Here is a 16,956-nt window from a genome sequence, read left to right as displayed (position 1 = left end):
AAAGATGATACCAACAGATGGAGAGATATACCATGTTCTTGGATTGGAAGAATCAATATTGTGAAAATGACTATACTACCCAAAGCAATCTACAGATTCAATGCAATCCCTATCAAATTACCAATGACATTTTTTTACGGAACTAGAACAAAAAATCTTAAAATTTGTATGGAGACACAAAAGACCCCGAATAGCCAAAGCAGTCTTGAGGGAAAAACACGGAGCTGGAGGAATCAGACTCCCTGACTTCAGACTATACTATAAAGCTACAGTAATCAAGACAATATGGTACTGGCACAAAAACAGAGACATAGATCAATGGAACAGCATAGAAAGCCCAGAGATAGACCCACGCACCTATGGTCAACTAACCTATGACAAAGGAGGCAAGGATATACAGTGGAGAAAAGACAGTCTCTTCCATAAGTGGTGCTGGGAAAACTGGACAGCTACATGTAAAAGAATGAAATTAGAACAACTCCCTAACACCACACACAAAAATAAACTCAAAATGGGTTAGAGACCTAAATGTAAGACTGGACACTGTAAAACTCTTAGAGGAAAACATAGGAAGAACACTCTTTGACATAAATCACAGCAAGATCTTTTTTGATCCACCTCCTAGAGTAATGGAAATACAAACAAAAATAAACAAATGAGACCTAATGAAACTTCAAAGCTTTTGCACAGCAAAGGAAACCATAAACAAGACGAAAAGACAACCCTCAGAATGGGAGAAAATATTTGGAAACGAATTAACAGACAAAGGATTAATCTCCAAAATATATAAACAGCTCATGCAGCTCAATATTAAAAAAACAAACAACCCAATCCAAAAATGGGCAGAAGACCTAAATAGACATTTCTCCAAAGAAGACATACAGATGGCCAAGAAGCACATGAAAAGCTGCTCAACATCACTAATTGTTAGAGAAATGCAAATCAAAACTACAATGAGGTATCACCTCACACCAGTTAGAATGGGCATCATCAGGAAATCTGCAAACAACAAATGCTGGAGAGGGTGTGGAGAAAAGGGAACCCTCTTGCCCTGTTGGTTGAAATGTCAATTGATTCTGCCACTATGGAGAACAGTATGGAGGTTACTTAAAAAAACTAAAAATAGAATTACCGTATGATCCAGCAATCCCACTACTGGGCATATACCCAGAGAAAACCATAATTCAAAGAGACACATGCACCCCAGTGTTCATTGCAGCACTATTTACAATAGCCAGGACATGGAAGCAACCTAAATGCCCATCAACGGACGAATGGATAAAGAAGATGTGGTACATATATACAATGGAATATTACTTAGCCATAAAAAGGAACGAAATTAGGTCATTTGTTGAGACGTGGATGGATCTAGAGACTGTCATACAGAGTGAAGTAAGTCAGAAAGAGGAAAAAAAATATCATATATTGACGCATATATGTGGAACCTAGAAAATTGTACAGATGAACTGGTTTACAGGGCAGAAATTGAGACACAGATGTAGAGAACAAATGTATGGACATCAAGGGTGGAAAGCGGCAGGGGGGTTGGTGGTGGTGGTGGTGTGATGAATTGGGCGATTGGGATTGACATGTATACACTGATGTGTGTAAAATTGGTGACTAATAAGAACCTGCTGTATGAAAAAATAAATAAAATTAAATTAAAAATTAAATAAATAAATTTAAGACCACAGATCTCAAGTGGACTCTCAGATCTGCCCTAGTACATTTGCCCTCCATCTCTTCAAGATAGCTGTTTTATTGCCATTACCCCTCTCCAAACCTCTGAGACACTTTCCTCTTTCTCATTCTCAGCTACTGATCTCTCTTCTGGCTTCATGGAGGGCACAGCAACAACCAGAAGACAACCACCTTATCCTCCGACCACCAAACCTACCAGCCAACCTTCATTCTCACCTGGTGCTATGCCTTCCCTGCCCCTAAGTAACTGCCCCTGCTCTCATCCAAATCCTACCCCTACACATGAGCACTGGACTCCACCCCTTCTCTCTCATTCAAGGGCTCAATCCCTGCAGTTGTGTCCTCTCTCTCATTTGTTTATCTCCCCTGTCTGTTGAATCCTTCCTGTCATCGTCTATGCATGCTGCATTACCTCCCAACTTTAAAATACTTTCCCACAGCCCCAGATCCCCCTACAGGTATTACCTCATCTCTCAGCTCCTCTCCATAGCTATTCGTCCAAAAGGTTGCTGGATGATTGCGTCCTTGTGCTCACCACCATTGTCTCTTCCACCTATTCCAGTGAGCCTTTGTCCTCACCACTGCACTGGCTACTCTTCTCAAGGTCATTGACCTTCATCTTGTCCAATCCAGTGGCCAGTTTTCTGTCCTCACCTCACGTGACCTCTTTGGCAGCTGATAACCCCCTCCTCTGGGAAACGCTCTCTTTACTTGGATTTCAGAACGCCATGCGCTTCTACTTTCCCATCTGCCTCATTAATGACTCTCTCCACTCCCCCAGTTTCTCCATCTCCTCCAGATTCCTAGGTTTTCAGAGTAGGCTAGGACTAAGTTATCTACTCTTTTCTTTATAGATGATCTCATCCACTTCATTTCTTAAAGATATTTTCAGTATCCTTATGACCCTTAAATTTCCATCTCCAGCCCTAATTTCTCCCCACGCTCAGGTTCATATGTCCAAACTCACATTAAATATCTCTACTGAATGGCTTCGAGATGTCTCAAAATTTATATGTCCAAAAATTGACACTTATTTACCCCCAAAAAACAAAACAAGAGAAGGCAAATGTTCTTCCTTCAGTCTTTCCTGTCTTAATAAATAACTTCACCACTTTCCAACTTGCTCAGGTCAAAACTCAAGGAGTCATGCTTGATGCCTCTCTTTCTTTCATATCCCTTGCCAAATCCTATTGGCTCTCCTTCCAGAATATACCCTGTATCAGCCACTTCCATCATGACTGTCCTTGTCCCTGCCGCCATCACCTGCTGCCTTGACCACAGAGATATGTAACTAATCTTCCTGCTTCCCTCTTGTTACCTTGTGCAGGTAGAGTGGTCTTTTAAAAAGCAAAACAGGATCATTTATCTGCCTCAAACTTGCCAACAACTTCCCATAATACTTGGAATAAAATCCAAATTCCTTACTGTCCTACAAGCCCTGCATGTTCTGGCCTGACTGTATCTTCGACTTTAAGCCTGACCATCTTCCCCATTGCTCACTCAGCTGCAGTTGCCCTGGGCTCCTGTGTGCTTCCCACACACCCACAGCACACTCATGATGAAGGGACCTTGCTGTTCCCTTTCAGAAAAACCCGTCTCTCAGGATCTGGTCTCTAAATAGCCATTGTTAAACCCTGTCATGGTTCTTTATTCCCTTAACTGATTGTTTTCTTCCTTGCACTCATCACTATCTGGTATTATATCAGTGATCTGTATATTCATGTGCTCCTTTTCTGTCTCCCGCCCCCCATTTGAACACAAGGACCACGTGGGCAGCAACACTGCCAGCCTCGTTTGTGGTTGTATCCCTGGTACTAGAGGGGTCCCTGGTGCATCAAAAGTGTTCAATGAATATTTGTTGAATGCATGAACAAATGTTTGCTGTTCGGTACACGTATAAAGCACCTTCCACAGTGTTCCTGCTTGAAGGTTACAGCAGTTCTTTAAGTGAGGTAGGAATCTTCCATTTTACAGTGCAATCCCCATTTTACAGATGAGGAAATGAGACCCAGAGAGATGAGATGATTTTCCCGAGGTAACATGGCTCCCAAGTGTACGAGTTGTTGGAACACCAAGCTGGGTTCTAACTCTTGATCCTTCTTTCTCTGAACAGATTTCCTCCAGCCCTCTCTCCTCAGGACCCGCACAGCGCCGGCTCAGCCTCAGCGCCAGTATTGGAGGTGATACCGGGCTTGTGAGCTGCGTGCTCCCTGAGGAGCTCTTCACTCAGATCCTGGCCAAGCGTATTCAGGTACGTCCACACCCACCTGCACAGAGATGCAGGGCTCACACATCGTCCCCATGCTGTGAGCTGAGATTCTGAGCCATCACCCACCCACAGCAGCTCAGAACCCAGGGGTCTTGGAGAGGAAAGATGGGTTTCTTCACCCTCTTTTGTCCTTTTGACACAGCCCTTGTCAGTCTCTGACCCTGGCTCAGTCTGCTGCCTGAAGCCACTCACCTTAAAGGACCAGTGGGCAGAAGGTAGCGCCTTCAAAACACACACACACAAAGACAGACTCATGGTACAGCCCTACAGTGGTATGTTAAAAATTATAACGTGGAGCCATGAAAAGTTAGAATTCGGAGCTATGTTAATTGTGGTAAAGGTAAGTTTTCAATATGTTATTAACTGAAAAAAGCAGATTATGAAATAGTATGTAAAGCACAATTATATTTCTCTAAAAATATTTACAAATGTATATCATACACATAGTAAAAACACTTAAAGTACATGTTAACTGTGGTTATCTTTGAATAGCAAGATTATAGGTTTATAGCCTTCATACATTTCTGAATTATTTTATAATGATATATTGCTGTTAAAATCAGAAACACAATAACTGTTTCTTTTTGTTTTGATTTTTCATAAGTGGTGTACAGTTAAAAGAAAACTAGATCCGCAGGATTTGGGAGGGTTTGCTGCTTATGGTTTACAGAGAACTAAATTGTTCACCGTGTCCTAGAGTTCTGTGTCTGCTTTGGTTTTCGAAAATGGGCCGCACTATTATTTGCGCATTTAAATGTAACAAAATTAGACTTGAGGTTCCCGGAAGAGGAGGAATGTCATCACCAGAAATGATTCGTGTTAAGGTTTGAACTCACTACTGCATTAAAGGTACTGTTGCTCTCAGGTGATTTGAGCTAAGTGGTCTAGTAAGTGTGCAGGTGTTACCTGCACCCAGATAAAGGCTGAGAATCATTGGTAAAGCCCAAAGTAAGCCAGGAGAGCTGTGCTACTCAAAGTACTGGCCTCTGCTGAGAGGCGGAGCTTGCACTGCTTCCTTTATTGACAAAGTCTTCCTACAGGGCAAAAAAAACAGCAGCTAAACTAAATAGTGTATTTACTGATTGGAGTAGTCGATTTTCTGACACAAGATTCTTGTCTCGTCAAAAACTGGTAGTAATCATTTCCTAGCCAATGGTGGCTAGTCTGTGCGCTACACTTTAAGTAACACTGCAGCACAGCCAAGGCTGTTCTACAACAGCTAATGTTATGAAAACCATTACACTCCAAGGCAGGAATACCACTAAGGAAGATACGAATGGCCCATCTGCTACAGCTGCCCTTGCTGCATGGGGACACCTTTCCTTTGCATCTTCCTTCCCTGTACTTCATGGATCTTCCCAGACCCTCACTTTAACATTTAGTTTGTCTTCTTTATCTCTATAGAGACAGAATAAATCCTTTACTCTACAAATATGTATGGTAAAGATCTTTCATGACTGCTAAAATGTTTTTATTTTTCTCTCTTATTTAATTACAGCCCCTGGAATCTAGCAGGTGGAAGGGCAGTTGAATGGGATTTTCATCCGGACCCAGTAGGTCTGCAGAACCAATTGCAGCACCAGTAAAAGCACCAACAAAAGAACAAGCAACTTTTCTCCTTAGAGAACAGATGATCTTGTGGCCACAGTAACTGTCTCTGCTCTCTGCTTTCAGCTGAGTGACTGCTACCGAGGAGTGGTGTTTGACAGCCTGGAGACGCTCTTTGCTCGGAATGCGGCTTCAGCTCTCCTCTGCCTGCTGAAGGCCATTGGCACCCGGGAGCATATCTATGTCATCAACGTGGCCCGAGATTATGCAGCCATGAAGGCACAGGAGAAGGCCAAAAAGGAGCAAGAAGGTGAGCCCATACCCTCCTAGGCTGTCCGTCCCAAGCCCTACATGTCTTTCCTTTAAACAGAGCTCTAGGCTTTTTACAGTCCTTCCATGCCATGGTTTACATGAAACTATTACATTTGCCATCTCATTGGCACCCCACCTCTGCCCTGGAAGGTGGCTGGGAGTTCTTATTTCTACTTTTCATGTGAGCAAACTGAGACACAAGTAACCTTTTGAGAGATTATAGAAGGAAGGATGAACCCAGATCTTCTGACTGCAGGCACCTTCCTCTTTCCCCCGACATCACACTGCATCCCTTCACCTTCTCTGTAATTACAGCCTAGCTGAGGGGACCCGATCACAGGTCCCATCCTGACTCAGTTGACGCATTAGCTTGTCGGTTTTAAGTCAACTGTGCATTTCCTGTAAGACCAGAGGTACTGATCACTTTATGAAACAATTTCTACATCTTAGCCTACTGTGTACCAGGCACTGCAGCAGACGTGGTGTACACTGTAAATGTCTTTAAATGACACTTTGGGTCATTTAATCTTCACAACAACCCTATGAAGATTGCTGCCCCAATTCTACAGATGAGGAAAATGAGGCTCAGAGGTATCCAAAGTCTTGTGTAAGGTCACATCGCAAATCAGTAAGGTCTGTGTAACTCTGAACCCTTTTCTTTTTTGTCATTACATCAGTGGCCTGGAAAAAATTTTCAACGATTGCAAAACACATACACACACGCAAAGAAAGTAATGTTAGCTTAAGTTCCTGGTTGAGTCAGAAGCAGACCCAGCTGGCTGCATCACTGCCCTTCCTAACTCAGCCTTACTTTTCTCTTCTAGAACAATCTACACCAATCATAATGCTTTTCCATTTAAGGAAACATTTGCAAACACTGAGCTCTCTTAGTTCTTAAACAGAACTCAAAGATTGCTTCCTTTTATTCTCATGCAGAGAAAAATTAGAAAGAACGACCAGGCATCTCTCAGCAGTATTTCAACATTTAGATTCCTAGTTTTCCAGAAAGCTCATTTCCCCTCAATGATCAACTTTTAGAAAAAAGTATCTCTTTTCATTTTCTCAATCATCTGTAGATTGAAGTTTTAGTTTTTCACAGTTTCCATATGGGCTCCTAGTCCCTGAATCATTTTTTAAAATCCAGAGGGAGCATACAGTAGCAATATTATTATATTAAAATCTAATTTTTATTGAACATTTATGAATGTGCCAGGCGCTGGGCTAGGTACCTTACACAATTGCTTATTTGATCTCCACAACAGCCCTATGAAGGAGGAATTAGCATTCTGGCCTGTTACTATCCCTCGGTAAGTGTCAGAGAAAGAACTCAGGATGTAGATCTCCGAGCCCAAAGCTCAACCTTACAGAAATGTCAGGTGAGAATGCGGTGCTGGTGAAGGTGCAGAAGAAGATGAGTGCCTTCGTGCCGAGGGTGAACCACACCTCAGGACCTGTAGGGTGTGGAAGGCGGTTCCCCTTGGTCTGCAGGTGGTTGTTTCGCCCTGAGCACTTTGGGGGCATATGTTAATAATAGGTAAAGTCAGTGGGTGGTATGTTACTTCACAACATATTTCACAACAAATTACTTCAAACTTGGTGACTTAACACAGATTTATTATCTTACAGTCCTAGAGGTCAGAAGTCCTAAAATTGAGGTGTCAGTAGAGCCATTTTCCTGTGGAGGCTCTAGGGGAGAATCCTTTCCCTTGCCTCTTCCAGCTTCTAGAGGCCGCCTGTATTTCTTGGCTCGTGGTCCCTGCCTCGCAGCTCTCTGACCCCTGCCTCCATCGTCACATCTGCTTCTCTCCCTCTGCTTCTTCGTCACATCTTCTTGAGCCTGACACTCCTGCCTCCCTCTAGTGGGCCTCTGTGATTGTATTGGGCCCACTCAGATAATCCAGGATAATCTCCCCAACTCAAGGTCCTTAATATAATCACATCTGCAGAGTCCTTTCTACCATGTAAGCTAGCATATTCACAGGTTCTGGGTATTAGGACGGGGACCTCTTTGGGGCCTCTATTCAGCCTGCCACAGATGGAAACCAGTTTGGGAACTGTGTGAATGCAGGAAACCCCGCCAGCGATTAGGAATGCCGCCTGTGGCACCAGCCACCTCTCACTGTCACACAGCCTCCGCAGCCTGTTTAGGCTGAGAGCTAAAGCACAGGGGAACCCTGCAGCCAAAGCTGCTGAGTGAGTTTTCCCCACCTTCCTGTTTGTTCCCCCAACAGAACACAAACGCAGGGAAGCGCTTCAGGGAGAGAAGGAGCGTCTGCAAAACATGGATGAGGAAGAATACGATGCCTTGACGGAGGAGGAGAAAATAGTGTTCAATCGAGAGGTTCAGCAGGCCCTCCGGGAGAGGAAGAGAAGGTCAGTGTCAGGGGCTTGTCAGAACAGAAGCGCAGCCCCGGGGAGCAACTTCCGTCAGGTACACGGCCCATCCCAGAGACCGTGGTCATCTGGGCTGGAGGAGCGGGGGAGCAGCGGCTACAGGAGACCCAGGAGGATGAATTGCTGAGAGCAGAGACACATATCTTACATATCCAGGGTGCTGGTTGCTGCAGCCTTGCCAGGTCTCCATCCTCCTCTCCTTCCTTCTTTCTTGGGGACAGCTGGGACTCGGAAAGGTTATGTAATTTGATGAGGGGAGGGGCTTCTGGCCCCTGTGCTGTCCTGGGGCTCCTGCTGGCTCCCCGTGACAACTGTGGCTCATCAACTTCTGTGCTCAGGTGTCCACAGCTGGTGACCCAGGGGACATTCTTGTGACATGGGCATGGTGGTTGCCCCTGCATAACTCAGCCATTTCTCCTCCTTCCCTGGCTACCATCTTGACCTTTCGTGGTGCTGTCCATTCGCTGAGGTCTGACCGCCTCTCTCACTTGATCCTCAGCCTGGGCAGTTCATCAGGGACCCTGGGCAGGCTCCCAAGCCAGTCCTCTCAGCCACCTTCTGTGCCTATCCCTGGGGACCACACAGGAACGACTGGATCCCCTCCACACCACCCAAGACACTTAGGCCACTATCTCAGGCCATCTCACATACAGGTGGGCAGCGAGAAATATGTCCTTTCTGCCCTCAGGTCTTCAAACATGCCAAGGGAGGGGGTTCTATTTCCTACCCCTCCTTAGGATTCCAAACATTGGAGGGGGAAGGCCAAGATGCTTGCCTACAATTTAACCCCCTTCTGTCCTCTCCCTCCACCTCCAGACTCCTCCCACTGGCCCCAAAAGAGTTTTCATGTCCTCTGCAGTATGCAGTACATATACTCTCATCTCTTCTCCTGCGTGGTCTACTGTAAATATGCCCAGTCCTCCAGAGGTATGCAAATCCCAGCTTTGGGATTTCAAAGGAGTCACTTTTCTTTCTCATCCAGTTCATTACTTTCAGGCGTTCATCTCACAGTGGACTTAGGAAATGCAAATCTGATCCTCCAAGGTCAGCAGTGACTTGTTTGTATCTCACACACACACACACACACACACACACACACACACACACACGAAGTAATGAAGTCATGATGAGTCAGCTTCAGTGGACAGAGAGCCACAGCAGCTGGGGACAACTAGGGATTCCCAGAGATGAAAATAGATGGATTTCATATCTTCAGAAATGCTATCCCCTCCACTCTTGTTTGTACTTGGTGCCCAGGCTTGGTGCCCTCTCTGCCATTAGCAGCAGGGCAAACACGTTTGAATCCATAGCTGGAAAGGGAAGAAAGAGAAGGAAAGAGAGGAATGTGGCCTTCAGCTCCAGCACCATGGCTCCGAGCTAGCCAGGGTGGGGACTGCTCTTAAAAACACCATTTCTTCTTATCTAAACCTACGACGTGAGTGTAGGAAGGAAGCTGGGCCTCATCTGTACTGATATCAGAAGGATCCTTGAAAGTAGCTTTTTAAAAGTGCTAACATCAAGCTTATTTCCAGCCTTTGCCTCACTCTCCTATGAAAGGAGTTTGGAATAGAAATACAGATTAGTTGAGGATTCCTCTTAGTTGAGCTTCAATTATCAGTTTTGCTGAATGACCATTCAAAGATAGACGTGAGCCGTCCTCTCCTCCTTTCTTTCCTTCTTTCCTTCTCTTCCCTCCCTTCCTTCTTCCTTCCTTCCTGTATACCCAGCTTTCTTTGTTCCTTCTTTTTATGCCCGAGAAAGCTCTGCCCCATGTCCTCCCACCACGTGATCCCAGGCGGGGGAGGGGCTCAGGCAGGAGGGCCTCTGGACTCTGTTTTCTCTGCCTGGCTTGATGAAGGGAGCTGGAGAGACTGGCAAAGGAGATGCAGGAAAAGAAGCTACAGCAGGAGCTTGAGCGGCAGAAGGAAGAAGATGAGCTAAAACGGAGGAACAAAAAGCCAAAGCAGGGACCCGTGAAGGAGGAGCAGCCCGTGAAGAAATCTCAGACACCAAGTCGGCAGGTAGCAGCCCTCCCTCGTCCCTCAGCAAAGGGCAGGCACAGAGGGGTCCACCACTGCACCCGGCCAGTCAGCCCAGCACGCTTCCCCTCCAAAGAACTGACCCGAGACTGTGTAGATGTTGTGGTGGTGCAGAGGTAGGAGGAGGGGGACCAACATTTGTTGATCACTGACTCTGCGTCCAGGGCTGTCTTATGCTTCGCCTAATCCTGCCCTTTTGCGTCCTGCTGTCCCTCGGAGGTTCATAGACATGAACCCCATCTGAGGTTGAACAGGATAAAGCCATACCGGTTGTGTGTGAGCACAGACCTGGCTCTTTCCACTGTCCCCTGCAGTCCCCTGGATGGTGCTAAATAGGCTAGTAGGAAAGAGTTGCCTCCAGTGAGCCACCAAGTCAGTGTGTTCAACCAAGGGCTGATCCTTGCCAACAGTCAAGGGAGATGCTCCAGCATAAGCTGTCGTTGCGTTTATCAGCCTGCCAAGCTCAGCTGTCACGTCTCTGCCCTCCGTGATACGGGAAGGGCAGAACGGCCAGAGCTGTGCCCAGGATGGCGCTGGTGGCCAAGGGGTGTGGCTAGCTGGTGTGCACAGCGGCCGTTCCAGCATCGGGAGTTCTGAGAGTGAAACTAAAGCCAGACTCCCAGACGAGGTGCAGACCGGTCCCAGGAGGTAGACATAAGGGCAAAGGACTCAGTGTCCAGGGATCCCCATCAGGTAGAGCTCAGGAAGGAGCAGGGTCTGAGTGCACAGAACTTCGGCACCAAAACAGGCACAAGAAACAAGCAGACCTGGAGTTCAGACTCCCGCAACCTTCCAGGTACAAGTCCTCCCCTCGGCAGGCCTATTCGTCCACGCAAAATCCACTTCTGCTTAGAACAGGGTGTCCAAACAGAACTCTCAGTGTCTTAGCAGTGACCTACAGATGGGGAATAATACAGTAGGCGCCAAGCCCCTCCCCTCCGTACACAACGAAGGTGAGACACCCCTGCCGGCAGACAGCCTTGCCAACGGTTCTCTCAAGGCTGTAGAGAGGGCCAAGTGGAGGAGGAGTTGATGCAGTGCGGTGAGGTGAGTAGCCAACCTGGGCCGCTGCCTCCAAGCCTGAACTTAGGCAGGAACAGAGCTGTCACTGGGCTGTACTGCAGACAGTGATCCTTAGACTGAACTGGACTTTATGTCCTCAAAGAATGACCCAAAAGCCTGTGAAGCCTCCCAGAGGAGTTCATTGGAGAAGAGAAAATCAGAGCCCACAAAGCAGGTTTAAAAGGGCAGTAAGAAAGAGAATAAGGTTCGTTTCTCTATGCCAGCTTCATTATATAAATGCAGGTTTGTTTAAAAGGCTGGAGTGCAGCCAGATTCTAAACCCTCATCTGTTCCCAACAATACTGATTCTATACATAACCTGTATAATTTTATAACTTGACATTAAGAGACCCTTTACTCTGTGGCAGACACTATTATAAGCTTTTTTAAAATTATTTTTACTGGAGTATAGTTGCTTTACAATGTTGTGTTAGCTTCTACTGCACAGCAAAACGAATCAGCCGTGCATATACATATATCCCTTCCCTTTGGGATTTCCATCCCATTTAGGACACCACAGTGCATAAGTAGAGTTCCCAGTGCTGTACCATATATTCCCATCAGTTGTCTATTTTATACATAGTATCAACAGCGTATATGTGTCAATTAGAGAGAGTCATACAGAGTGAAGTAAGTCAAAAAGAGAAAAACAAATATCATATATTAACATATATATGTGAATTTAGAAAAATGGTACAGATGACCTTATTTACCAAGCAGACACAGAGACACTGGCGTAGAGAACAAATGTATGGATACCAAGGGGGAGAGGGGTGGGGTGGGAGGAATTGGAATTGACGCTATTATAAGCTTTTTACATGTATTCACACATTTAATCTTCAGTAGTCCTCTGAGGTACTTATTAATATTACTATCAACATTATACAGATAGGACAGAGATGTGAATTGCTCACCCAAGATCACACAGCTAGCACGCGGTGCGACCAGGATTGGACCTCTACGCTCTGGCCTCTCCCGAAGAGAGGATCATTTTGGGGATCCTTTCCCGCTGATCCTTCAAAACAGCAGCTCTCAACCACAAGTGCACATCACAGTTGCTGTGCATCTTTTACCAAGTGCATAATGCCAGGCCCCAGCCAGCTGTATGACAAGGAAGGACCACAGAGCAGATATTTTGAGAAAGGCCCCCAGGCGATTCTTAGGCACAGCCCTAGTGTGAATACGAGGTGCCTGGAATTGTATGAGGCCTTCTTACAAAACTAAACACCCTCTTGCTCTTCTTTATGCGATTTGCTCTCCCTTAAAGAACTCTTTTAAGAATAATTTATGTGTTTTGCCTCCTAGATTCTTACTTTTCCCAAACTAGAGCTGAAGAATGACGCAATAGAAAGAAAAGTCTCTGTTAGGGAGCAGGTGACTGCAGACAAGGAAGAATTGAACAAGAAGAAGAAGAACCAGCTGTCAGATATCAACATGCTTGGGTTTCCTCTTGCCCAGGAACAAGAGGACAGCGAAGGGGACTTCCCGAAGGACACTGACAAGAACATGGCCCAGAAGTTTAAGACCTATGAGTTGTCTCTGAAGGATATCCAGAACATCCTCACGTACTGGGACCGGAAGGAAGGAGTTCTGCTACATCATACCGCGGCCGAGGATGCGAGCCATGAGGACGGAACCGACCAGCGCCAGGTTCCGTCGTCGGGTGGGCGCCGAGGCCGCAAGGACCGGGAGAGGGAGCGCGCGGAGAGGGAGCGTGTGGAGAGGGAGCGCCTGGAGCGGGCGAGGGCCGAGAGGGAGCGGCTAGAGAAGCTCCGCACGCAGGAGGAGCGCAGCGACGGGGGCGAGGGCAAGGAGGAGGACCACGAAGGGAAGAAGGATCTCGGTGTGCCCTTCATAAACATCCAGATGCCCGACTCCGAAGGCTCGAGCTGGAAGCAGGCCCTGGAGAATGACAGGCTTCCCAAAGCGGAGCAGGTACAGGCTCTTCTCCAGGATGGGAGCCAGGGAGCTGTGCGGTGCTAATCCTCGTAAAAGTGTTGCTTTCAACACAAAATTCATATCCCCTTTATTCCATTAATCTCTGATGCCCCTTTGGATATAAGACAATAATGCCTAAAAGGACCTTTTTCTGTGTGGTGAAACATCCATAGAGAGTTCCACAGATCTCAACTATTCCATCTAACCTCGTAAAAAGCCACCTGTAACGTTGATTTTTAACATTGACAATCCTGTGTTAGGGGTTGGCAAGGCAGGTATACTTTGGGGTGACGCAAGTGGCTCAACTATTCTAAAATTTCTTTCCCACAGGCTTCCCCCAGTGACAGAAATTATACTACCAGACAGCTTTTTGTTGCTAGAAACAAAACCATTGCATATCTAGAAGCCCCTTTGGCAGTGGTTTGGAGGGGATGATTATGATAGCCTTTTGTCCAGGGACAGACTTTTTCTGTGAAACGCCAGAGAGCAAATATTTGAGGCCGCAGGTCATACAGTCTCTGTCTTGACCCCCAACAATATGTAAATGAATGGGCGTGACTCTGTTCCAATACAACTTGATTTACAAAAGCAGGTCGCAAGTGAGATTTCACCAGAGGGCCACAGTTTGCCCACCTCTAGTTTAGTTTTTTTGTTTTTGTTTTTGTTTTTAAAAAATTTTTTTTGGCTGTGTTGGGTCTTCATTGTGGTGCGCGGGCCTCTCATTGCGGTGGCTTCTCTTATTGCGGAGTACGGGCTCTAGGCACGTGGGCTTCGGTAGCTGTGGCACACAGGCTCAGTAGTTGTGGCTTGCGGGCGCTAGAGTGCAGGCTCTGTAGTTGCGGCACACAGGCGTCGTTGCTCCGCAGCATGTGAGATCTTCCCAGACCAGGGCTCGAACCCGTGTCCCCTGCATTGGCAGGTGGATTCTTAACCACTGCGCCACCAGGGAAGTCCCTCTGGTTTAGTTTTTATCAGAAACTAGATGCAACCTTAAAAGGTAGGGAGTGGAGCCAGAGAGGAGTCCTAGGTCAGACTGTAGCTTAAAGAACTCCCTGCCTCTGTTAATTTAATAAGTGGTACAAATTATTCATCCCTTTCCTCACAGACGTTCTAAATCCTGGGAGTTAACTCTAGCTACATGTTAGTCAGGAAGTGTCTTCTGCTGTCTGACCCAGAGAATTAGAAACACAAGATTACATGAAGGTAGTTACTTGCTAGGCCTAATAGCCCATTTAGTCCATAGAATGGGCACTCAGATGGCCTAATTGTTGTGATGACAACAATTAATCAGGGGATAGCATCCTTATTCGCAGGGTTTTACAAGCTGAGAAGGAAGTTACTACTAGATTTTCAAGCCATCTGCTCTGGAGAATGCTCTCATTTATCATATATCAGAGTAGAATAGGAAAATGCTATAGGGATAAGTTGTCTCTCTCTCAAGTGTCTTTTTTTACTTTTCTCTTCATTTCCATCTTTTAACCCATTCCCAGAACCTTTGGTGGGTTTTTTTTTTCTTCTTTTCTGTATATGACCTGCTCCAGCCCTAACTCTCTTTCACCTTTGGAAAGAAAGAACACTTAAAGGTAAAAGAAAAATTAACAGGAGATCTGAAAATAAATGAAACAACTCTATGCTATAAACATCAGAACCTTAGGAGCTGGTCTCTTTAAACGGAGATTGTTTTTGAGTACCTACTGTGTGCTAGGCCGTGTGCTATATCGCCCTGGTTCCGGTCCTAATGGGCTTTACAGTCCAGTTGCAAAGACAGACAGTTATAATAAAATGACAAGGGTTATGATAAGAGAGGGAGCCCGCAGCCCACAGCAAGAGCCCCAGCCGGGTCTGGGGGCGTGGGGATCTGGAAGGACCTGCAGAGCTGTGTCAGAGACCCTTTACATGCTGTCCCTGACCCAAGCCCATCTCAGGGCATCAGAAAGTTGACAGAAAGGAGGGAGAGTCTGAGCGTCCTGTGCTCACTCAGGGAGGCAGTTAGGGGTAGCCCACCCTCTGCACAGGAAATTAATCTTGGGCTTTTCCTTTAGATCCTAGACCTCTTGGGCCTGGGGTCCTCTGGACCACCCATCCCGCCGCCTACCTTATTCTCACTCATCTCCTACCCTGTGAAGCGGCTGCCTTTGGCCATGTCAGAAATCCTGGAGCATTTCATGTTTGTAACTCTACCGTCCAAAGAGCTCTCCCTGATGGAGGAGAAAAGAGAAGTGGAAGCAGAAGCAGAGCTTTCAGCCACCCCAGGCTCCTCAAAGGTAAAGGGAGCAGCTTGTCCTCCTGACCTTGGCGGGAGTTCAGTCGGGCCTTCCACGTGGCCAGAAAAAGCAGTGTTGGGTGTCGTGCTCACTGGGGTGTTTCCCTCTACTCTCTGGGGATTCTGCCTGAGCCTCCCTAAGCTGCACCTTCCCCAGGCCTGACTCTTCCTACTCCCCTAAGAGACTGAAAAATGACCGATTCTTACCTTCCAACCTTTGCAATTCCTGTGGATGGTTTAGGGAACTTGCCGAATCACTCTGCAGCTCATCTGCAAGAAAAAGTAAGCAGCAAAACTATCTCTTTTAAAGAGATATCAGAATGTATTGTGAATCCAAGGTAATTTACACAGTGCATAAGAATACAAGAATCAACAGATACAAGTTAAGGCAACACGCACCATTAGAGAAAGGACAGATAATTAAAGAAATTATATGGGGAAGATTGGATATTTTGGATAAAGTTGCTTTTTAATCTCCTTGCCTGACACAATACAGTAAGATTAATTCCACCTGGATTAAAAATATAAGCGATCAAAATGAAATCATGTAAAAGTAGAAAATATATATTACATATACAATTAGTGGAATAAATCACAAAGCAAAAATAGATTTGACCGATAATATGCAGAATGCATGGATATTAAAAATTATGGAGGGGTTTTTTATTCCCAGAGGAGTATGGGGGCCCAAAATTTGAATCTCCCCACACAGCCTCCTTCGTATAAACCATGCATGTCAGCAAAAAACAAATAAAATCAGCAGCAAATAAAGTCACCTGTAGCCCCTGCCTACAGCTCAGTTAGGTAACAGAGAGCCCCAAACTTCAGTTTAATAAGTAAGTCGGAAATCAACATCTGAGGTCCCAGCATTGGTGGGCAGGCCTTACTTGAGCAGAGTCCAATAAAAAAGATAAAGAAGAAAATATTGCCACCATCAGAGGTGACTATTACACCAACCTCTTTTCTGAAAACTGACCACTAAGAGGAAAGAGTTTAGCATTCTTTAACTTACGGTTTTAGGAGGAACTCTAGTTCATCTCCAGCTGATGAAGGAAAGCGCTTCTTTCTGGAAGAATGGCAGCTAAAATTATAGGAGGAATGGTAGAATTTTAAAAGTACTGGTGTACCCAAGGACATAATTGATTAAGGAGCGCCAGTGGATACCCACAGTGCTGGTTTGTCAGGGAAGAAGACTCTCACTCTGAGCCAGAGCATCACCCCACAGGTGACCGGCTGGTTGCAAAGGGGAAGGTCCACTTTGCCATGGCCAAGATCTGGCGGGCACCGCTGCAGCCACACAGACACATTTTACGTCTATAATCAGGGGTCAGCCTGACATTATTTGTCTCCCATCGTGATGGAGTGTGGTGTACATACACAGCATCATCTCTGAATCTAATCAAGCTTTTAGATCTAATTTTCAGTTTACA

At 45.9% G+C, this 16,956-nt stretch overlaps 1 protein-coding gene across 1 annotated transcript in view; it reads left to right on the top strand.

Moving 5' to 3' along the window:
- The window catches only part of HYDIN (HYDIN axonemal central pair apparatus protein), a 431,237-nt gene that overhangs the window by 338,474 nt on the left and 75,807 nt on the right, over window positions 1–16,956 (top strand). The window contains 6 exon segments of the mRNA XM_029201876.1: window positions 3,815–3,952; window positions 5,645–5,828; window positions 8,062–8,203; window positions 10,083–10,245; window positions 12,631–13,260; window positions 15,306–15,527. Of these exon segments, the coding sequence (XP_029057709.1) occupies window positions 3,815–3,952; window positions 5,645–5,828; window positions 8,062–8,203; window positions 10,083–10,245; window positions 12,631–13,260; window positions 15,306–15,527 (1,479 nt within the window).

Source organism: Monodon monoceros, unplaced genomic scaffold (assembly GCF_005190385.1).
Source record: "Monodon monoceros isolate NGI ecotype Baffin Bay Population unplaced genomic scaffold, NGI_Narwhal_1 Super_Scaffold_10, whole genome shotgun sequence".
NCBI classification, from domain to species: Eukaryota; Metazoa; Chordata; class Mammalia; order Artiodactyla; family Monodontidae; genus Monodon; species Monodon monoceros.
Note: the sequence above shows the minus strand (reverse complement) of the source record. Positions and strands in the feature narration are given on the sequence as shown.